The 22,569-nt window shown below is 46.0% G+C and overlaps 1 protein-coding gene across 1 annotated transcript; it reads right to left on the reverse strand.

The window, feature by feature from the left end:
- Positions 1-10,420: 10,420 nt before the first annotated feature.
- Positions 10,421-21,968, reverse strand: CLN3 (CLN3 lysosomal/endosomal transmembrane protein, battenin). The gene is made up of 16 exons (XM_060033097.1): positions 21,779-21,968; positions 21,474-21,590; positions 21,275-21,353; positions 18,776-18,872; positions 17,608-17,679; positions 17,120-17,199; positions 16,897-16,982; positions 16,199-16,271; positions 15,970-16,113; positions 15,035-15,147; positions 14,120-14,166; positions 13,970-14,038; positions 13,820-13,875; positions 13,588-13,681; positions 10,905-11,045; positions 10,421-10,798 (listed from the first exon to the last, which is right to left on the reverse strand). The coding sequence occupies exons 2-16, from the start codon at positions 21,511-21,513 to the stop codon at positions 10,679-10,681; spliced, it is 1,311 nt and encodes a 436-aa protein (XP_059889080.1). The 5' UTR covers positions 21,514-21,590; positions 21,779-21,968; the 3' UTR covers positions 10,421-10,678.
- Between the last annotated feature and the right edge of the window lie 601 nt (positions 21,969-22,569).

Below are 22,569 nucleotides of genomic sequence, written 5' to 3' on the forward strand. Positions count from 1 at the left end.
AGGAGAAGGCGGGATCTTTGCGTCACTTCTGGGAGACGCCGACGAACTGTACCGTGCGACTACAACTCCCAGTAGCCCTCGCGCCTCGCAGGGGGCAGGGTCAGGCCTGCAGTAAACTTGGCTGGGAGGAGGCGGTCTCGAGATTCGTGGATGCGACCGCGCTTTGCCCTCGGGTGTTATTGCTCACAGCCAGCCAACCAACCACACACCTCACCTGTGCAATCAGAATTTCAGGGCCAGGAGTTTACTTTCTTAAAGCGCCCACGCGATGCTGATGAGCTGCAAGGTTTTGGAGCCAGGCTTAGAGCAAACTTCGGATCGGACTTTGTATTCGAATCCCAGCTCCATCACTTACTAGTGTGTGAACCTAGTCAGATTTCCTAACCTCTCTGTGATTCAGTCTCCCCAGGTTAGGACCATAATAGGACCTACTTCATAGGGTGTTATGAGAATTAAGTGGCTTAGTATATGTGAAGCATTTAGGACAATGCCTTGCACAACATAAGCATATAATAAATATTACCTAGTATTCATTCACTATTCCACAAATGCTTATGTGACTGTTTTACATTTTTTAAGGTGGTTTCATTCATTCAGCACTTGCTGCATGTCTGGTACTGTTTAGCACTGGGGGTACAATGCTCCCCTGAAAGAAAACTGGGACTTAGCAGATCATGGGAAAGAAGGAGGCCACTTTAGGTAGAGGAAACAGTCTGAACAAAATCCTAGAGACAGGAAAGTTCAGGGCAAGTTCAACAGCTGTTATATTGGGGTTAGAATGTGGCAGGGCCTTTCCACACATCCTGGCCTGTCACCCCTCTTTCTCCACTTTCCCCCCTTTTCCTCTCTGTTTCTCTTTCTCTCTCCTTTTCTCTCTTCCTCCCTCTCTCCCCACAGATCCACCTGATGCTGAAGTCAACCTCTTCACTTCCCAAAACAGAAAGGGAATGCACTGAAATGGCCAAGGAAGCTTGAGTAAAGGGTAAGGGAGGTTGAGTGATTTGAAGATCATTGTCACTGAAGATGAAGAAATGCAAATTCAGACTAAAGTAAAGCTACTGATTTTAGAGTGGTTTCTAGTTACTCCCAAGACCCTGATCATTTGCAAAGGAAAAATCATATCCAAACTGTTTATTTTTTACTAATCCTTTACTAAGTCATTATGAAATTTTTCGATTTAACAGGGAGGGGGCTTTTTTAGTAAAATTTTTATTGAACTGTAACATAGATTCAGGTAAGTGACAGATCATAAGTGCACAGCTTGATGAGTTTCCACGAAGTGAGCACATCTGTATGCCCATATCAAGAAACACAACATGACCAGAACCCCACCCAAACTCCCCTCTTGTATCCCCCTCCTGTCACTACCCAACAGGCTTCTTAAATTTTTTTGTCGTGAAATATTTCAAACATAGAGACAAGAATAAACACTATTTTAATGAACACCTATGTACCGACAATCCGCGAAGCATTGTCAAAACTTCATGTGATACCGCATACCACTTTCTGCTGTGGTTCTTTTTTTTTTTTTTTTTTTTTCGGTACACGGGCCTCTCACTGTTGTGGCCTCTCCTGTTGCGGAGCACAGGCTCCAGACACGCAGGCTCAGCGGCCGTGGCTCACGGGCCCAGCCGCTCTGCGGCATGTGGGATCTTCCCGGACCGGGGCACGAACCTGCGTCCCCTGCATCGGCAGGCGGACTCTCAACCACTGCGCCACCAGGGAAGCCCTCAATTTTTGTTTTAAAGAAAAAACTTAAATACATTTGGGACATCCTAGTTAAATGAACAAGGTTCACTGGACATCCACAAATAGCTTTAAAGCACCTACCATGTTCCAGGCCCTTTCATGTGATCATCTCTCTTTATTTGAAAATAATACTTGTACATGATTAAAAATACAAATGATACAAAAAAATATACAGGGGAAAAAAAATCTCCTTTCCACCCCAATCTCCAGTTCCTTAGCTTCTCTCCCTAGGGGCAAATATAATGATCAGTTTATAGCATAATTTTCCAGATGTCTCTCTCTGTATTTAGATATGGATACATAAAAGGATATAGATATATGGGTGTATGTATACATGTAAGAATTGTATAAAGATCTATCTATCTCTTGGATGTCTACGTGTGATATTGGATATCAATCTCTGTCTATATATCCTTATCTATATAATCCTTATACATGAACATACATACATATATTTATATCCTTTTATATACCTATATCTATGTATACAGAAAGACAGGTCGACAGATCTATTGATAACTATTTATCTGTCTATCTATAACCATCTTTCTGTCTACCTAGAGAGAGAGATGGGATGGCATGATTTCTTACACAAATCATGTCATATTTTATATGCTCTTCTACATCTTATTTCATTATTCATATATCTTGCAGCTCATTTTTTAATGCTTATGGATCTCTCATTCTTTTTTTTTAATAAATTTATTTTTTTGTTTTTATTTTTGGCTGCATTGGGTCTTTGTTGTGCTGCGCAGGCTTCTCATTGGGTGCCTTCTCTTGTTGCTTAGCACGGGCTCTAGGCGCGTGGGCTTCAGTAGTTGTGGCACTCAGGCTCAGTAGTTGTGGCTCATGGGCTCTAGAGCACAGGCTCAGTAGTTGTGGCTCACAGTCTTAGTTGTTCCGCGGCATGTGGAATCTTCCTGGACCAGGGCTCAAACCCGTGTCCCCTGCATTGGCAGGCGGATTCTTAACCACTGCGCCACCAGGGAAGCCCTCTCATTCTTTTTTTAAATTTTATTTTTAATTGAAGTACAATTGATTTACAATGTTTCAGGTATACAGCAAAGTGATTTAGTTATACATGTATATCTAAATAGGTATTCTTTTTCAGATTCCTTTCCACTATAGGTTATTACAAGGCATTGAATATAGTCCCCTGTGCTATACACTAGGTCCTTGTTGATTATCTATTTTATACACAGTAGTGTGTATCTATTAATTCCAAATTCCAAATTTATCCCTCTTTCCTGCTCATTCTTTTTAATGGCAGACTATCATATCATTATATATCATGAAATATAAAATGTGTTCCTGTTGATGAATACCTCTTTTAAATCTTCACAACAACCCTGTAAGGTGGGTATTATTGTCCCAACCCTTTTTTTTTTTTTTTTTTTTGCCATATGTCATGGCTTGTGGGATCTTAGTTCCCTGACTAGGGATGGAACCCAGGCCCCCTGCAGTGGAAGCATGGAGCCTTAACCACTGGACTGCCAGGGAATTCCTTGGCCCTCCTAAGAGGCCAAGTGACTTGCCCAGGATCACACTGCTAGCCTGTATTTTAACCCAAATATTATTTCACAGCCATCTGAATTATTGGGAGATTTGCTGCTTTAGAGCTAGACGCTAACAATGTTTGAGTTGCCACAACTTGGTCTTATGAAGAAGATGGATGGGAGTGAGGACAGCAAAGTAAAAAAAACCCCGAGGATGTCTTCCTTTGTGAGTATAACTAGGTTCTGTAACTAGAGCCAAGCAGAACGTGGGTGTTTTTAACGGATGAATTTTGTTAATGCCTAGATTTTAATGAGGTCCTTAATGGTTCCAGAGCAAGAAGCACACCCTGGATGAAATTTTGATCAGTCTGGCATCTCCGGTTCATTGTGGGTGTCCCATGGCCCTAAGCAAATTGCTCCTCTCCAGTGCCTGTAATAATGTAACCAGCAAGCAGAAAGGTGATAATCATTACTGGCAATTGAATAGCAATTTCAAATGCATAAAGGCATGTCAAACTCATAACAAACTTGTAGGTAGGCAGGAAAAGCAGCTATTACTAACCTCATTTTACAAATGAGAAAACTAAAACTCTGAAAGAGCAGGAAATGGTTAAGCTAGTGACAGAGTGAGGTCCTCTGATTTAGAAGCCACAGAAGACTCTTCTGAATGTATAATTTTATTTTCTAATACTGACCACAGTGGAATAAATCATAATTTGGAAGGTGAGTGGACTGAGAGGAGGCAGAGAACAGAGCACGGGGAAGGGAAGGAGGTGGTGTTGACTCCTCGTTGGGACTAAATCCTGGGTACCATGCTCTCTTACTCAACTCCAGCCACTGAGGCCTCAGCTCGGGCAGACCCAATGCCCCACTTTTAAAACAAATATCTTGAAACATTTTATGAAATTGATAGATAATATAAACTTCTGACACACACTATTTTATTTTACTTTGTGTGTGTTTTATTTTCCCAAATAGCCACCAAGCTCCTTGAAGACAAGGATAGTATCTTGTATGTCTTAGTAGCCCCTTCAGTGCATTTCCCATAGTATATGTTCAATAATGTGTTCTTTTCATTATTATTATTGAAAGACAATAATAATAATAAATATTGAAGACATATACAGCTGAGTGCACCAACTGTTTTGACTTCTACCGTAATCTTATTAGTTTTGCCTTTTCTTGAGTTTCATGTAAAAAGTAGAATTATAAGGTATGTCCTCTTTAGTGTTTGGCTACTTTCAGAAGCCTATAAGATTCATCCATGTTGTTACATGAACTGAAAGTTCCTTCTTTTTTGATTGCTGAATAGTCTTCAATTGCATGACTATGTCACAATGTATGAATTCTCCTGTTGGTCTGGGCTCTTTCCAGTCTTGGGCTATTGTGAATAAAGCTTTTATCAACATCTTGATACAAGTCTTTTTGTGGACATAAATACTTATCCTCTTGGGTGGGATAGCTGAGTCATTGAGTAAGTGTATATTGAGCTTCAGTAAATACTGCTGTGCTCTAAGTATATTTATAAAGGAAAAATAGGAAAAAAATTTTATTGAAAATATGCATTTAAATATGTAAATGTTGAGACATGATTTCCGTAGAAGATATAAAGAAATAGAGATTTGCACCTATTTGCAATGACATAGTTTGGATTTATGAAATGACGATTATCATATGAACAAACGTTGAATTTTTTTCTTCATATTTGATATTTTGAAATAAGTATGTGTATATATACTTAGCATTTTTATGTGTACTTAGAATCACAGTGAATGAGACACTGGGTGTTGCCTTTAGTGAGGGGATTTTCCAAATACAGCAAAAAGCTCTTGGTAAATGTTCAAACAAAATGAAGTACAGTCTTCCTTCAATGAACATAATAGTTGAAATCCTGGAAAATTTACATATATTAAAACCAAGCAAGATATACTTTGGGTTCACATGTAAAATGGAATTAGATGTCTGGGTTGCGGGGAGACAGTGAAAAGCCACTCAGGCGTAGGAAAATTACTCTTCACACAGGACCGTGTTGTGCATGGCAGGATGGCTAGGCCCTCACCCTCTGAAGGGTTCTGCTCCATTTACAGTGAGATTCAAAATCCCACAAACTTCCAGAATGACGATAGAGGGCAATACCACCCCATTGAGTACCACTGTTCAAGACCTGTTCTGTAAAAACAACCATCTGTGGCTTATTATATTTAACCTAATTAATTGATATTAAATGAAATTAAAAGTTCAGTTTCTCAGGCATACTAACCACATTTCAACTGCTTAAAAACCACACGCAGCAAAAAGTACCCACAGAGAAAAGCCCAGATCCAGATCGTTTCACTAGTTAATTCCTCAAATATTTAAAGAATTAACACCAGTTCTTCACAAACTCATCCCCAAAAATAGTAGAGGGAACACTTCCCAACTCATTCTCTGAGGCCTGCATTGCCTGGGTATCAAAACCAGACAAAAATGACACGAGAAAAGAAAATTTCAGACCAATTTCTCTTACGAATAGAGGCATAAAAATCCTCAGCAAAATACTAGAAAATCTAATACATAGACCATGACCAAGTGGTATTTATCAGAAATGCAAAGTCAGCTTTACATATGAAAATGAATATTAATTCGCTAATACACCATATCAATAGAATAAAGGACAAAAAACACACGATCATTTCAATAGATGAAAAAAAAAGCAGTTGACAATATTGAAAACCCCTTCATGATCAAAACACCTAACAAACTAGGAATAGAAGGGAACTTCCTCCATGTGATAAAGGGCATCCACAAAAAATCCACAGCTAATATCATACTTAATGATGAAAGACTAAAAGCTTTTTCCCTAATATCAGGAACAAGACAAGAATGTCTACTTCTATTTGAATGTTGAAGAATGTTGCCACTTCTATTTAATGTTGTAATGGAGGCTCTAGTCAAGGCAATTAGGCCAGAAAGTGAAATAAAAAGCATCCAGATTAGAAAGGTTTGCAGAGGACATAATCTTGTATATAGAAAATCCTAAGGAATCTACAAAAACCTATTTGAACTAATAACAAGTTCAGCAGAGTTGGAGCATAAAAGATCAATAGACAGGGCTTACCTGGTGGCGCAGTGGTTGAGAGTCTGCCTGCCGATGCAGGGGACACGGGTTTGTGCCCTGGTCTGGGAGGATCCCGCATGCCGTGGAGCAGCTGGGCCCGTGGGCCATGGCCGCTGGGCCTGCGCGTCCGAAGCCTGTGCTCCGCAACGAAAGAGACCACAGCGGTGAGAGGCCCGCGTACAGCAAAAAAAAAAAAAAAAAGATCAATAGACAAAAATCAATTGTATTTAAAAAAAAATCAATTGTATTTCTAGACACTTGTAATGAAGAATCCAAAAAGGAAATTAGGAAAGTAATTCCATGTACAAAAGCAACAAAAAGAATAAAATACTTAGGTATAAATTTAACAAAAGAGGTGCAAATATATACAATGAAAACTACAAAGCATTGTTGAAAGAAAATAAAGATCTAAATAAGCAGAAAGACATCCTATGTTCATGGATCATAAATTAGTGCATTCACTGCTGTGGCCTATGTTCAAGCCCTGGATGGGGAACTAAGATCCCACAAGCTGAGTGGTGTAGCCAAAAAAAAAAAGTTTTGTTCTTTTTTTATTCCACATGTAAGTGAAATCATACAGTATTTGTCCTTATCTATCTGACTTATTTCACTTACTATAATGCCTTTAAGCTTCATCCATGTAGTTGCAAATGGTAGAATTTCCTCATTTTTAACGGCTGAATAATATTCCATTATATATATATATATTCCACAACTTCTTCATCATTCATCCATCAATGGACACTTAGGTTGTTTCCATGTCTTGGCTATTGTAAATAATGTCGCTGTGTACATAGGGGTGCAGATATCTTTTCAAATTAGTGTTTTTGTTTCCTTTGGATATATTTGCAGAAGTGGAATGTCTGCATCATATGGTAGTTCTTTTAATTTTTTGAGGATCTTCTATACTGTTTTCCATAGTGGCTGTGCAAATTTACAATCCCACCAACAGTGCCCAAGTGTTCCCTTTTCTGTACAACCATGCCAGCATTTGTTACCTCTGGTCTTTTTGATGATGGCTAATCTAAGAGGTGTGAGGTGACATCTCATTGTGGTTTTGATTTGCATTTCCCTAATGACTAGTTGGCCGTGCCACTCAGCTTGCGGGATATCAGTTCCCCGACCAGGGATTGAACCCAGGCATGGCAGTGAAAGCCCCGAATCCTAACCACTAGGCCACCAAGGAACTCCCATGAATAGTGCTGTTGAACATCTTTTCAAGTACCTGTTGGCCTGTTGGCCTTTCGTATTTCTTTGGAGAAACATCTATGCAGTTCCTTTGCCCATTTTTAAATTGGATTATTTCCTTTTTTTGCTATTGGATTGTATGATTTCTTTATATATTTTGGATATGAACCCAGCAATCTGTACTTTTTTATTTATTTATTTATTTTATTAGTTTATTTTTGGCTGCACTGGGTCTTCATTGCTGCACGTGGGCTTTCTCTAGTTGCAGTGAGTAGGGGCTACTCTTCATTGTGGTGCACGGCCTTCTCACTGCGGTTGCTTCTCTTCTTGCAGAGCACGAGCTCTAGGTGCGCGGGCTCAGTATTTGTGGCGTCCAGCCTCAGCAGTTGTGGCGCATGGGTTTAGTTGCTCCGCAGCATGTGGGATCTTCCTGGACCAGGGATCGAACCCATGTCCCCTGCATTGGCAGGCGGATTCTCAACCACTGCACCACCAGGGAAGTCCAGCAATCTGTGCTTTAACAAGCCCTCTGGTGCACACTAAAGTTTGAGAACCACTGGCATAAGGCAATGTAAAATGTAAAGGCAGGATTCAAACATAGCATGATCTAAGCTAACATATACTGAGTGCTATGGTTTCCCAGGAGCTCATGTAATTTCCACAACCACCTTATGCTGTGTTGATACTATTGTTATTCCCAAGTGACACGTCAAGAAATTAAGGTGCAGAGAGATGGAGAGACTTGCCTAAGATCATAGAGCTACTGAATAGCAGAGTTGGGACCCCAAAACCAGGTTTCTCCACTGCCAAAGCCCCTGCTATCAAGCACTGTGTCAGCACTTCCCCTGAGTGTGGGCCACAAGCATTACTGGTAGAGATGAGGTGGCCTCAGGCGGTAGTACCTGAATGTTCATTTTACCCTCCAACAGCTATGTATTTTTTTAAAATATTTATTTATTTGGCTGCGCCAGGTCTTAGTTGTGGCCTGCAGGATCTAGTTCCCTGATCAGGGATCTAGCCCGGACCCCCCGCGTTGGGAGCTCAGAGTGTTAACCACTGGACCACCAGGGAAGTCCTATGTATTTATTTTAATGTGTCATAGAAAAAATATATATAACTAGCATTCCAAACTCATGATTTCAATAGTAACATCGTTTCCCTTTAAAATGAGTGAATTTTATTAAAAATTAGTTGCGTTAATGAAAAGTATTTATTTGGCCATGCTGTGAGGCTTGTGAGAACTTAGTTCCCTGACCAGGGATTAAACCCAGGCCCTCAGCAGTGAGAGTGCTAAGTCCTAACCACTGGACCACCAGGAAATTCCCTTTAATGAAAAAAAAATTTTTTTTTTAGCTGCACCACATGGGATCTTAATTCCCCGACGGAACCTGTGCCCCCTGCCGTGGAAGCACAGAGTCCTAACCACTGGACCGCCAAGGGAATTCCCAAAAAATCTTAATAAATGTACTGTTATGCACAGATATCGCAAATATGGTAGAGACGGTTAACAGTGAAGTATGGGAAATACTGCTAAGCCAACCTCAGTTACTTTAAAAATATATAACGATTTGTGTATTTTACTGTATATAAATAGTACCTTATTTTTTTAATTAATTAATTTATTTATTTTTGGCTGTGTTGGGTCTTCGTTGCTGCATGCGGGCTTTCTCTAGTTGTGGAGAGCAGGGGCTACTCTTCGCTGCAGTGCGTGGGCTTCTCATTGCGGTGGCTTCTCTTGTTGCAGAGCACAGGCTCTAGGCACGTGGGCTTCAGTAGTTGTGGCACGTGGGCTCAGTAGTTGTGGCTCACGGGCACTAGAGCGCAGGCTCAGTAGTTGTGGCGCACGGGTGTAGTTGCTCTGCGGCACGTGGGATCTTTCTGGATCAGGGCTCGAACCCGTGTCCCCTGCATTGGCAGGTGGACTCTTAACCACTGTGCCACCAGGGAAGTCCCTCTACAAGTCCTTTTTTAAGGTACTGTTGGGACTTCCCACATGCCATGGAGCAGCTGAGCCTGTGCGCCACAACTACTGAAGCCCGCACGCCCTAGAGCCCACGAGCTGCAACTACTGCTGAGCCCGTGTGCTGCAACTACTGAAGCCCGAGCGCCTACAGCCCATGCTCCGCAACAAGAGAAGCCACAATGAGAAGCCCTCGCACCACAACGAAGAGTAGCCCCCGCTCGCCACAATTAGAGAAAGCCTGCGCGTGCAGCAACGAAGACCCAACGCAGCCAAAAATAAATAAATTTTTTAAAAAAGGGACTTGTAAAATAGACTGGATTCTAGGTAAAAATGTGCATGCTGAAGCATTTAGAGGGAGGTGTATTGCAGTCAACCTCCTACTTTGAAATGCATCACAAAAATAAGTTGAACTGGGCTTCCCTGGTGGCACACTGGTTGGGAGTCTGCCTGCCGATGCACGGGACACGGGTTCGTGCCCCCACCTGGGAGGATCCCACGTGCCGTGGAGCGGCTGGGCCCGTGAGCCATGGCGGCTGAGCCTGCACGTCCAGAGCCTGTGCTCCGCAGCGGAAGAGGCCACAGCAGTGAGAGGCCCGCGTACCGCAAAAAAAAAAAAAAAAAAGTTGAACAAAACATTCATTGTAGAACCCAGGTGGTACCTACATCAATAATCATTGTGTAAGTTCTTTCAACTTCTCTGTAAGTTTGGAAACTTACGTGTTGGGGAAAAAATGCATACAGATTGTCCCACACAGTGAATGAATGAGTAAAGGAATAAAGGAATTAACAAATAAGCAAAGCCTCAAAGACTAGACAATTTGCTGAAAGACTTTCTTTACACGCTCCTGTATATATTCCAAAGTGAGCTTCCCGCTTTTATAATAGAAGAAAATGTTTTTTCAGAGAGAAAAATGGCACAAGAGTCAATTGATAAAATAGGCATTTATTCTGAAGGCATAATGCAAAGAAATTCCCCGAAAGCAGCTTGGGAGTGGAAGAAAGCCGCTGCCCCTCCAGCAAAGGGGAACAGGACCTCAGCACTTTTCTACATCCCAGCCGTGTAGGGATGGCTGGGGGCAGAGCTCACGGGTGGGCTCTGGGCCGTGGGCCTGGGGTCGGTCCGACCTGCCCGCCTTTCAGTGTGGGCCCAGGTCACTGTGTCCTATGCTCCAAGGAGTCAGAGTGTCAGGAGAGCTGGCAGAGGAAGTCGTGCAGAGGCAGGGCCAGGAGCCCTGACAGCGAGATCCCCAAGGTGTCCGAGATACAGGTGGTTGCCATGGCAAACTCCCGGTGCTCACTGCTGGTCTGGGGAGGGTGGGGAGCAGGGGTGAGGCTTCAGTCCTAGCTACCTCTGCCTGGCACTTTCCCAGAGAGGCCACCCACCCACAGCCCTCGACCGACTGGTGCTGACCTCCAGGGCAATGTTGTGAAAGGTGTTCACATAGGCCGCGCCCCCCAGGAGTCCCTCATACAGAATGATCAGGAAGACGAGGTAGATGCTTGGCAGGAAGCTCAGCCACACGTCCGCCAGCAGGAAGGCCAGGTTGAGGCACTGTGGGTGCAGGTGGAGGGGAGGGCTGAGCCTGGGACCAGAGGTGGGCAGGAAGGGAGGTGACATCCCGTCCAGCGGGCCCCGGTTCTGAGAGATGCTGATGAGGATGAGGGCTGACAGGCCTGGATCAAATCCCAACACCCAGCTGGCCTACCAGATCCTGGGATCTGGGGTAGGCCTTCTCCCTACTGCATCCCAGCATCCTAGACCTTGGGGGTCTCCTCCCCTCCTCCCTTTGGCCGTGTCACTCCTTCTGCCCGTGATGCTATCCCACCTTCCCCCACTTGGGCGCCCCTCGTCACCACCGTTCACAGCTCAGCTTGGATCAGGGTCACTCTCACTCCTATGACCTCATTCCTCCTCCCAGAGTCTTCCTGAATGGAGAAGTTCCCCTCTATTTTATCAAACTGAGGCTATGGTGAGACCAGAGGTTCTCAACTAGGCGTGACTTTGCTGCCTAGGGGACATTTGGCAACATCTGGAGATGTTCCTGGTTGTTACAACCGGGAAGGGAGGGTGCTACGGGCATGCAGTGGGCAGAGGCCAGGGACGCTGCTCAACATCCCACAGCTCACAGGACAGCGTCACAGCAAAGAAGGATCCAGCCCGGAATGCAATAACACCAAGGTTGAGAAACCGTGGCTTAGATGTCCCCACGCCTTCTAAGAAGGCTCACTGACCCCACCCAAGGGTGTAGGTCCCTTTCTCTGTGCCCCAGTCCTTCAGGGGATCCCACTGTCCCGGTCCTCAGTGCACAGGGTTGCGTCCCCAGCGTGTAGGCCACCCCAGTGGTTCACATGCTTAATGTACACACAAATCACTTGCGGATCTTGTTACCTACACAGGCCTTGCCCTCAGAGGTTCTAATTCAGGAAGAGTGAGGTGGGCTCAGAGATCTGCATTTAAAAGAACACACCCTGGTAATACTAATATGACCCTAGAAACACTGCAGATGCTTTCATCTGGAGCATTAGGCCAGACACTTTCTGTAATGGAATTAAATGATTATAAGCTGCTAATTCTATGAAGCAACCTTGGTTAAAATTATAGCTAAAATCATAAGCTACACATTTCAGTGGCATCTAATGTAGAACCCTGAGTTAAGAATTGTTGATACAGGGACTTCCCTGGCGGTCTAGTGGTTAAGACTCCGTGCTTCCACTGCAGGGGGCATGGGTTCGATCCCTGGTCGGGGGACTAAGAACACAAATGCCGTGTGGTGCAGTCAAAAAAAAAAAAGAATTGTTGATACAATCTGGGACTTGGCGGGTACAAAGCCCTGGGGTGGCAGTCCTGCTCAGGCAAATAAGGAAGGAAGTTAGAGGATATCTGCCTGCTGTTGACATAACATTAAAGTGTCATCTACCGTAATTCTCTATATTGTTATCACAGAATTGAATTATTGAAAAGGGCAAAAAACTTTCCTGTAAGGGTTGAAGCTTTATTTTAAAGGCGATTTTTTCCTTTTTTTTTTTTTTTTTTGCGGTACGTGGGCCTCTCACTGCTGTGGCCTCTCCCGTTGCAGAGCACAGGCTCCGGACGGGCAGGCTCAGCGGCCATGGCTCACGGGTCCAGCCACTCCGCGGCATGTGGGATCTTCCTGGACCGGGGCACGAACCCGTGTCCCCTGCATCGGCAGGCGGGCTCTCAACCGCTGCGCCACCAGGGAAGCCCTAAAGGCGATTTTTTATATGCCCGTCTGGTCCCAAGATTATGGCCCAGAGGGATATTAGAGTCACTGAGAATAATTTGGAGGTTGCCAATGACTTGTTTTAAAGTGTTTTCAAGTCTGACCACCGAGAACTCTGACATTTAGAAACAAGTAAGAAGACATGAATGTTTAAAATCATGTTCTCTTTCCAAAAAAAAAAAAAAAAAAAAGAGTTGAAGTTTTTTTAATAGTTACCTTCAGTGGCCGTAGACATGTGACAATGAAACATGAATGCTGGTTAAGTAAAACTCCTTTTGTTAGACTGTTGTAGGTATTTTCATTCATTTAAAGCTTAATCACTTACATGACCTTCGCCATGAATTTGCTCACCAGCCTTGAGATAAATAACCTGTTGACTCCAATGTCACTGATTCTATTGTAATTAACCATCCAGAATAAAAGAACTGAACATTTTCTTATCATTGGAAACATTATTTGAAAGCCTGCCTCTCTGCATGAGGCTTGGGCAAATAATCATTAAATAAGTGCTTCTAGCTGATTAAGACACAATATAGATTCTTGTTCTTTCATTCTTCGCATTTCTATTTCTTACAACCATGCCTGATTTATACATGAGGAAACTGAGGCTCAGATGAGTTCCGGGACCTGCCCTAAATCACACAGCTACCGAGTACAGAAGCTGGGATCTGCATCCAGGTTTGCCTGGCTCCTGAGGCCACTCATTTTACACAGATCCCTGCTGGCCTCTGTTCCCCGTGCTTAGAACATGACGGTATGCAATCAATAACCCCTGCTGAGGGAGGGAAGCATCGGGGCCTAGGGAAGCTGGGAGCCAAGGCAGGTGAAGAGCGAGGGCCAGGGGCTCAGTACCTGTAGCAAGGCCAGGGCCCATGTGTGGCGGATGTGACAGCAGCGGAGAGAAGAGCGGGAGGCAAAGACGCCGGCCTGGTACAGCATCTGGTACCTTCAAGGGGGCGGCGAGTAAGAGGAAGCCCCTCTGGTGCCTACTCGGCAGGGCAGCCCCTCCCAACCCCAGTCCTTACCATCAAAGGCCCGCCCCCCAGCCCACTGCCGTGCTGCCACCCACCCTCAGTCTTCTCACCAGCGGTATTGCTGAGCGTGACTCAGGAACGTGTTCCGGAAGAAGAGGAGTTCAAACTGCAGCAAGGACCAGATGGGGGAGATGGACGGGGATGTGTGGGTCCCCACCCTCATCACTATTTCCACACCCCTCCCGGCAGCCCTCACTCACAAGTCCCTGGTTGATGAAATACTCAGCAAAGTAAACCAGCACCAAGGGGACGATGTAGCGCAGCAGGCCCTGGAAGGGTCAGGAGACATAAGCGGGAGGCTGGGAGATGAACACTGGCCGCAGGGGACACGCCAGAGCCACCGTCCGTACCTTAAACACGGTCCACCTTTCCTGAAGGGACAGGTGTGAGCTGGAGCCTGCAGGGGGGCAGGGAGAGAAGGGCAGGTGAGGTCGGCACACTGACTCAGAAAAGGGGTGCTGGTGTGCAAGAATCAGCCAGCCAACACAGGAGTGTGAAAGCACATACGCCACTGGACTGTACAATTAAAAATGGTTAAATTGGTAAACTTCATGGTATGGATACTTTACCATGATTAAAAAAAAAAGTAACTAGATGAGACTTCTTCATGGTTCTTGTACAGCCTGATGGCGGTACACCCCTACCCAGCCACAGTGGGCCCTTCTTTCTGGTTTTGAACACCCAAGCTCATTCCCACCACAGGGCCTTAGCACTTGCTCTTCCCTCTACCTGAAACCTGTTCACCTGGATGTGCACAGGGCTGACTCCTTGTCATTCATATTTCAGCCCAATGAGATGTCCTCAAAAAGGCCTTCACTGACCACCTTCTCTAAATAGAACCCCTTTCCTCCCCCCATCTGTCATTTCTTGCTTTTTTTTTTTTTTTGGCCACACTGCACGGCATGTGGGATCTTAGTTCCCCAACCAGGGATCAAACCCGTGCCCCCTGCAGTGGAAGCTCAGAGTCCTAACCACTGGACCACCAGGCAAGTCCCCCCATCTGTCATTTCTAAGCACATCACTCTGTTATGTTCTTCTAGTACTTATCAATGTGTGAAAACAACGTGCTTCAGATTCTGTTATTTGTTTATGAATGGTATAACACATAGTCAGTACTCAGTGAGTATTTCCTGAGTAGATGAATGTGATCGGCTCTCACCATAACCAGCACGCCTATCCACTCCCTCTTCTGACTGCCCACAGTAGAGAGGAAAAGGCAGAAACTCAGAGAAAGTGACCACTCTGATGATCACTGTGTCTCCTACCTGGCTTCCACTCTGGGGCCTCGCTGTTTATCAGGGGCTGCCGGGCTGCCGTGTCTGCCTCCCCTTCCCCTCCAGGGTCCTGGGGCCCAGGAGACGTGAGCAACAAGAAATAGCTGGAAGTGGGAAGAATGAAAAGAAGATTGAAGAGCCTCTGTCAGGCTGGAAAGGCCACTTCTTCCCAGGGCAGCCCCCCTCATTCCTCCTCTCCGCCAAGGCCCTCCATCCTTGGCCAGAGAACTCCAACTGCGCAAAAATGCTTCCTTCTCTGGAACTGAAATGTATCTCCTTGTTGTTTCTAATCCATGGGCCCTCGTTTTGATTCCTGGCTCACGCCAAGCGTGTCAGCCCTGTTTTCTTGTTGTTGTTTTTCTAATAATCGCTCTAGCTACCATTTATCACGTGTTCATTTTGTGCTAGGCCAGAAGTTTCCAAAGTTTGGTCACTTATGTTTTGCCTTCATGACATTTGCCATATCCACATTCCCTCTGTGTATAATATTTTTTATTTAATATTTCCCTTTCAATTGATTCACTTTTTCTACACGGCCTTATCCTAAGCGATAATCTGTGAAATCACAGGTTTGGTCAACCAATTGAAACTTTTCCTAATTCACATGAAAATACACACAAAATGAACAGAGTCTGTCCTTGCCCCCTCATTGTAGGAACCACACTGTAATGAATGCTTCACGCATGTCACCGCACGGGGAAGCAAGGAAAGCCACCATCATTTGAAATATGGGAAAACTGAGGGTCAGAGACGTAAAGTAACTCGTCCCATACAACACAGTTAACAAGTGACAGCCCAGAACTCAGACTCGGGCCTATTGGAGTCCAGAACCCACATCCCCCCACATGGCTGTAGGGATCTGAAGATTGGGATCGTGCAAGTTCTCTCTCCTCGAATCCCTCTTCCTCCCAGCCCAGGCCGCTTACCTGGCCAGCAGCAGTGCGGGTATACCCAGCATGGACAGCAGGGTGTGCTGGGGAGAGAGGCCAGCCTGGGTGAGGCCCAGGTAGGACAGTGCCCCCAGCAGCCCTGCTCCGCCAGTGCCTGAGGACCACCAGGAGATCACAGCCCTGAGAAGGAGAACACAGTAGCCCTAAGAAGGACCAAAGCCAGCAGTGGGAACCCCTCCCCTCACTCCCTGCTCTGCCTGCTTACCTGGGGTAGAAGGCGGTGAGTGAGAGGAAGGTGACCTCCCCCAGACCTGAAGAGATGCTAGCCAAGACCACACCTGGAGAAGGACAAGCACGGCCATACCTACCTAGCCTTTCCCCAATAGCCTCAATTCCCTAAGGGGTGTGGCCACAGCCTCCTCTGCATCTGCACAGAGGGGCTAAACACAGATCCCTTGGATAGGCTGGGCTCCAGATCTGAAGTAGAACCAACCCCTTCCTCTGCATGTCCTCTCATAGGGAATGGTACCTCCATCCGCCCAATTATCAAATCAGGAGTAAGAATTCATTCTTTTCTTTGGCCGCACCGCAAGGCTTGCGGGATCTTAGTTCCTCGATCAGAGGTTGACCCCAGGCCACGGCAGTGAAAGCAGCGAGTTCTAACCACTGGACCGCCAGGGAATTCCCAAGAACTCATCTTTGATGCCTCCTCCACCTCCATCACAGACGCTTGGGACTGCTCATCTTGATCTCCATCTGATCTGTCCATTTCCTCCCATCTTCCCCACCGCCTACCCCTCCAAATCGACCTCACCTCCCGTTCCCTATTGTGACAGTCTTAGCATGCTTCTCGGGGGTTACAAAAATAATCCCTCTCCTCTGGGAAGCTGAGGAGATTACCCCCACCAATGCTCTGTTGTAGTTCCTTTGAACCCCCCACCTGACACAAAACCTCACACTCACCACACAGGCTGATTCCCACCGAATGAGAAAAGGCAACCAGGATGAAGCTTCCAGCAGCACAAACCCCACTGGTGAGCACCCGGGGGCTGAAGGGAGATATGGGCCGGGGGGGACGGTCAGCTGCCATTCTCAGCTCCCCAGCCCTCTCGCCACCTCCTCTGCCCTCCCAGCCTCCCCACTGTCAGATCCCACCTGCCTTTCCTCCCGCCACCTCCACCCAGACCTGTAGGGCAGCAGATGAAGGCCAAGAGGAGCCAGCAATTTGATGACGAGGGTGGGAAGGATGTCTGCCAGGAGCACCGCCTGGGACAGGAGAACAGAGTGAGACCCCAGACTTTCCCAGGGACAACCCTCCCAACCAAGTGGCCAAGGAAAGATAGAAACCAGCCCATTAGACTGCTACAAACACAGGCTCTGAAGTCACACAGATCTGAGTTCCAGTCCCAGGTCTGCCTCTCCTTAGCTGTGGGTCAAGGTATTCACATTCTCTGAGCTTCAGTCTCCTTATTCGGAAAACGGGGATGATTACAGAGCCTAACTCAGTACTGTTGTATGGATTCAATAAGCTAATATACGCTGCACACAGAAAGGGCTCAGTAAATGGCCGTCTTAATTAGTGGAGTCATGATAGTACCAGCTGGGTGCTGAGGGGGTGTGGGTGGGGTCTACAGACCCAGAGTAAGGGTAAAGGAGGACCAGATGGGTACTCACAGCTGTGGAGACAGAATTGCAGTCAAATCGAGATGAGCTATTATGGGAGGTGGGTGTTGGGTCTGGGTCCACCTGATGGGAGACAAGAAAGTCTTTCACCCAGGGAGGCAGGAGGGCAGACAAACAGGGCCGGGCTCCATTCCCAGCTCTGCTCTAACTTGAAGGATGGCCTTGGGTTAGCACTGGCTTCTTAAGACCTCAGTTCCTCTATGTGCACAAGGGGGAAGGGGAGGTTTCTATAGAAGTCTCAAACTAATGGTCCACACACCAAAGATGGCCTTGTAAGTGACTTTATTTGGGTAACACACTCGGGAACTTTCATTTAAAAAATTTGGGTTTCCAGAAAAATCTATTCTTGGACCAAATTCCCTGTTGGACCTGCAAGGTGGTAGCTGTTCCCCTTGGGCCTGCATCCTCCAGCTCATCATAGACAGGAGGTTCTCAATCAGAGATGATTATACCCTTCAGGGAACATTTGGCAATGTCTGGAGACATTCTTGGTTGTCACAACTGGAGGCTGAGGGATATGCTATTGTCATCCAGTGGGCAGAGGCCAGAGATGCTGCTAAACATCCTACAATGCACAGGAAAGTCACACAACAAAGAATTATCCAGCCCAAAACATCAACAGTGCTGGAGTTAAAAAACCATGCCTCAGGGCTTCCCTGGTGGCGCAGTGGTTAAGAGTCCGCCTGCCAGTGCAGGGGACACGGGTTCGAGCCCTGGTCCGGGAGGATCCCACATGCCGCGGAGCAGCTGAGCCCGTGCGCCACAACTACTGAGTCTGTGCCCTGGAGCCTTCAAGCCACAGCTGCTGAAGCCCGCGCACCTAGAGCCTGTGCTCCGCAACAACAGAAGCCGCTGCAATGAGAAGCCCGTGCACAGCAACGAGGACCCAACGCAGCCATTAATTAATTAAAAAAAACAAAAAAACATGCCTTAGACTATAGTCCCACCCGGCCAACGTTTGAGTTTGCAATTGCTTTACAAGAACAAATTGATTCTTAAAGACGCTTCCTGTTCTCAGGTCTGGGAACTTTAGCCATCTCGCCCCACCCCTTAGCCACCTCATTCCATGAACTTTTCAAGTGGGTTTCTGCCCAAGGGTGAGTCCCTCATCTTCCCATAGGGACTAAACATCGTGGTGGTGGTAGAGAGGGTCACTTACATGGCTCTGGTTCCCAGGTGCTCTCTGGTGACTGAGGATGTCGTGGGCAGCACTGAGCATCACCACGTAAGAGAAGTTGTTGCAGAGGCCCAGGAGCCTGGAGTGAGCAGGACAGATCCCCCCACCCCCCAGTTTTATTGAGATATAATTGACATAGAAGAACAGACATATAATTATATACAATCTATCCACAGTCCTAGCACCAAACCTCCCCCTTTCCTGTGCCTTCTTTTTTCTCTGTCGCCAGACCCCATCCCCATTTAGTGAGAAGGTTAGAAATACAGGCTTTGGGACAACAAACTTAGGTTCATATCTAATCTCTGAGACCTCTCCCAGGAAGAGAAGGAAGTTATCCTTGATGACTCTCTCCTCCAAGCTCCCACCATGATTCAGTTCCCGGGGCATTTCTCATCCACTGATCCACTGTCTCTGACTGTGGTATGGTAGAAAGATGCTGGGGGCTTGAAATCCAAAGGACTATGTTCAGGTCCCAAGTCCGCCACTTCCTACTTGAGTGGCCTCAGTCTACTCATGTGTACAATGAGGATTCAAACGTCTCTCCTGACTATCTCACAGAGTGCTGTAGAGATCAAAACAAGATAATACCCTACATGATCTATGAAGGATCTGGTTCACTTATTCTCATCTCCCAGAGCTGCCATCAGTGATGGGAAGGGAACAGGACCCAGCCCCAGGATATCATGTGTCCTTTTCACAAGCCTCTGAAGTGGTACTGCTGCTCTTCCCATATTACTGCTGAGAAACTGAGGCTCAGAGAGAGAGCCTCACTTCCAACCCAATCTGTTACCCAAGTCCTTGATGTTTAGGTTAGTGCTAGAAGTATTTCCCAAAGCTCAGTATTCGAATTATTTTAGGAGGTAGATGGATGACTTTTAAAAGGTAGTGATGCATTTATTTAAATGTGCGTTAGGAAAATACTGGCTTTCCATGCAGAGTAGTGATTTACAGTTTTCTTTTAAAAAGTACATGTATTTACAAATTTAAAGGCTGAGTTGGCTCTCCAAAATATACAAGCAGCTCATACAGCTCAATATCAAAAAAACAAACAACCCAGTCAAAAAATGGGCAGAAGACCTAAATAGACATTTCTCCAAAGAAGACATACAGATGGCCCAAACACATGAAACAATGCTCAACATCACTAATTATTAGAGAAATGCAAATCAAAACTACAGTGAGGTATAACCTCACACCGGTCAGAATGGCCATCATCAAAAAATCTACAAACAGTAAATGCTGGAGAGGGTGTGGAGAAAAGGGAACCCTCATACCCTGTTGGTGGGAGTGTAAATTGATACAGCCACTATGTAAAACAGTATGGAGGTTCCTTAAAAAACTAAAAATGGAACTACCGTATGACCCAGCAATCCCTCTACTGGGCATATACCCAGAAAAGACCATCATTCAAAAAAAACACATGCACCCCAATGTTCATAGCAGCACTATTTACAATAGCCAGGACATGGAAGCTACCTAAATGTCCATCAATGGAGGAATGGATAAAGAAAATGTGGTACATAATTACAATGGAATATTACTCAGCCATAAAAAGGAACGAAATTGGGTCATCTGTAGAGATGTGGATAGACCTAGAAAGTGTCATACAGGGTGAAGTTAAGTCAGAAAGAGAAAAGCAAGTATCATATAATAACGCATGTATATGGGATCTAGAAAAATGGTATAGGTGATCTTATTTGCAAAGCAGAAATGGAGACATAGACGTAGAGAACAGATGTATGGATACCAAGGGGGAAAGGGGTGGGGAGGCAGGAACTGGGAGACTGGGATTGACACATATACATTATTGATACTATGTACAAATAGACAACAGATGGGAACATACTGTATAGCACAGGGAACTCTACCTAATGCACTGTGGTAACCTAAATAGGAGGGAAGTCCGAAAGGGAGGGGATATCTGTATGTGTATGTCTGATTCATTTTGTTGTGCAGTGGAGGCTAACACCACATAGTAAAGCAACTATACTCCAATAAAAATTAATAAAATAAAATAAAATCCTCACAACATGGCAAGGCGCCTGCTATTATCCCATTTTACAGCTGAGGAAACGAAAATTCAGAGAAACTAAAATCAAGAAGATAACCGATGACATTGAGATTTGTCTAGAAATTAAATGATTTGTTACTGATATTCATCTCAGAAACGGTCACACAGAAAATTTCAGAGACACGAATTCTGAATTTGAATAGATATTATTTTCATGAAAAAATAAAATAAAGGCTGAGTTGGTTGGAGTAAAAACATGAAGAAAAGATCCCTGCAGGTCATATGAGAAGCTGGCCCAAAGGGGAAGGTGATAAGGGAATGAGCGAAATTTGGGAAATTTACACACGGCCTCAGGGCAAACCAAGCGGTTCAGTAAATATTTTGTGGATTCAGCTCCTTTTTGGAAGCTCAACTCTCTTTTCTCACCCCTCTTGTTGCTTCCCTCTTCCCACCCTATTCAGGCCACTCACCAGAAGCCCACCGCGTTCTTCCAATGGGTCCCCTGACGGTCCTGCGGCGGGGGCCTAAGTGCCGGATTGGCCTCCTCTCCTGGAAGGGGGAAAAGAAGAGGGCCTGACCCCCACCCCCCCCTCAGGTGCACGATGGGCCAACGGGCGTTCTCCCGGGACCGAGGAAGTCAATCCCGTGAGGGTGGGCAGAAATACTCACCCTCCGAATCCGAAAGGCGCCGCCCCGCACAGCCTCCCATGGCATCAAGTTCAGGTCCCCCGAGGGGTCCAGAGTCAGCGAGAGTTCAGAGTTGGCTCCGATGAGGCGGATGAGGGTCTACGACAGGTGAGAGGGATCAACGTCCCATTGCCGGTCCCAGCTCCGGCTTCTCCGCTGCACTGGCGCCTCTAAGAGCCACGGCCCTAACCCCAGCCTCCATCTTGCGCCCTCGTACGCCCCACCACGCCCCACCCGTCGGACTCTGCCCCCGCCCCCTCTAAAGCAGGGGGCCCTGCAGCCTGTACCTTTAAGAGCACCTAAACATTCCGCACTCAGGAATGACGGATCACGTGACAGCACCTGTCGGTCCCTCATCACGTGCTTGAAGGTCCTCACCACTTCCGGGTCTTTTCTCGATCTTCTCTTTAGACCTACCCAGTTTCGGGGCGGGGGACTGAGAGAGGCTGGAAGAACCCTGGAACCACCGGTTTAAAACTGGGATAGGTAGGATCAGCAAGAAGAACCATGACGTTAGTTGGGGACGCCCAAGGCCGTGATCTACCGTACCAGCACTAATCATGGCTGCAAATGGCTTCAGCTCCTCTGCAACTGCCAGAAATAAATATGGCCACCTGCCTAGCCGGTACTGTTTCTGGCTGACAACAAAGGCAGCCAGCTTCAGGTCATTCTTATTTCTGTCTGTTGTTGCCTTTAGATTGCTTTAGAAACTGCACATAAAGATAACACCCACCTAAAAAGATTTCATGAATTGTCTGTTGGCAGTATCCAAGGTGGTTAACAGAGCCCCTTTCTCAAATTATCTTAGAACCAAAGTAGTAGTTCAACCCTGGTTTTACAGATGAGAAAACAAAAAAGGAAATTTACTGATGAACATACAACGTTAGACCTAAAGGTGACCTTAGAGACTCGGCAATAAGAAATAGAGCACCAGGGCTTCCCTGGTGGCACAGTGGTTGGGAGTCCGCCTGCCGATGCAGGGGACGCGGGTTTGTGCGGTCCGGGAGGATCCCGCATGCCGCGGAGCGGCTGGGACCGTGGGCCATGGCCGCTGGGCCTACGCGTCCGGAGCCTGTGC

The sequence above is a fragment of the Delphinus delphis genome, chromosome 15 (genome assembly GCF_949987515.2).
Source record: "Delphinus delphis chromosome 15, mDelDel1.2, whole genome shotgun sequence".
NCBI classification, from domain to species: domain Eukaryota; kingdom Metazoa; phylum Chordata; class Mammalia; order Artiodactyla; family Delphinidae; genus Delphinus; species Delphinus delphis.

What these genes read in the sequence shown, in the direction of transcription:
- CLN3 (XM_060033097.1), bottom strand. Translation starts at nt 21,513, where the DNA reads ATGGGAGGCTGTGCGGGGCGGCGCCTTTCGGATTCGGAGG. An exon ending in CCCGCACTGCTGCTGGCCAG is followed by an intron (nt 15,148 to 15,969) that starts GTAAGCGGCCTG and finishes TCCCACTTCCAG; the next exon opens with CTATTTCTTGTTGCTCACGT. An exon ending in ATTTCATCAACCAGGGACTT is followed by an intron (nt 13,876 to 13,969) that starts GTGAGTGAGGGC and finishes TCCTTGCTGCAG; the next exon opens with TTTGAACTCCTCTTCTTCCG.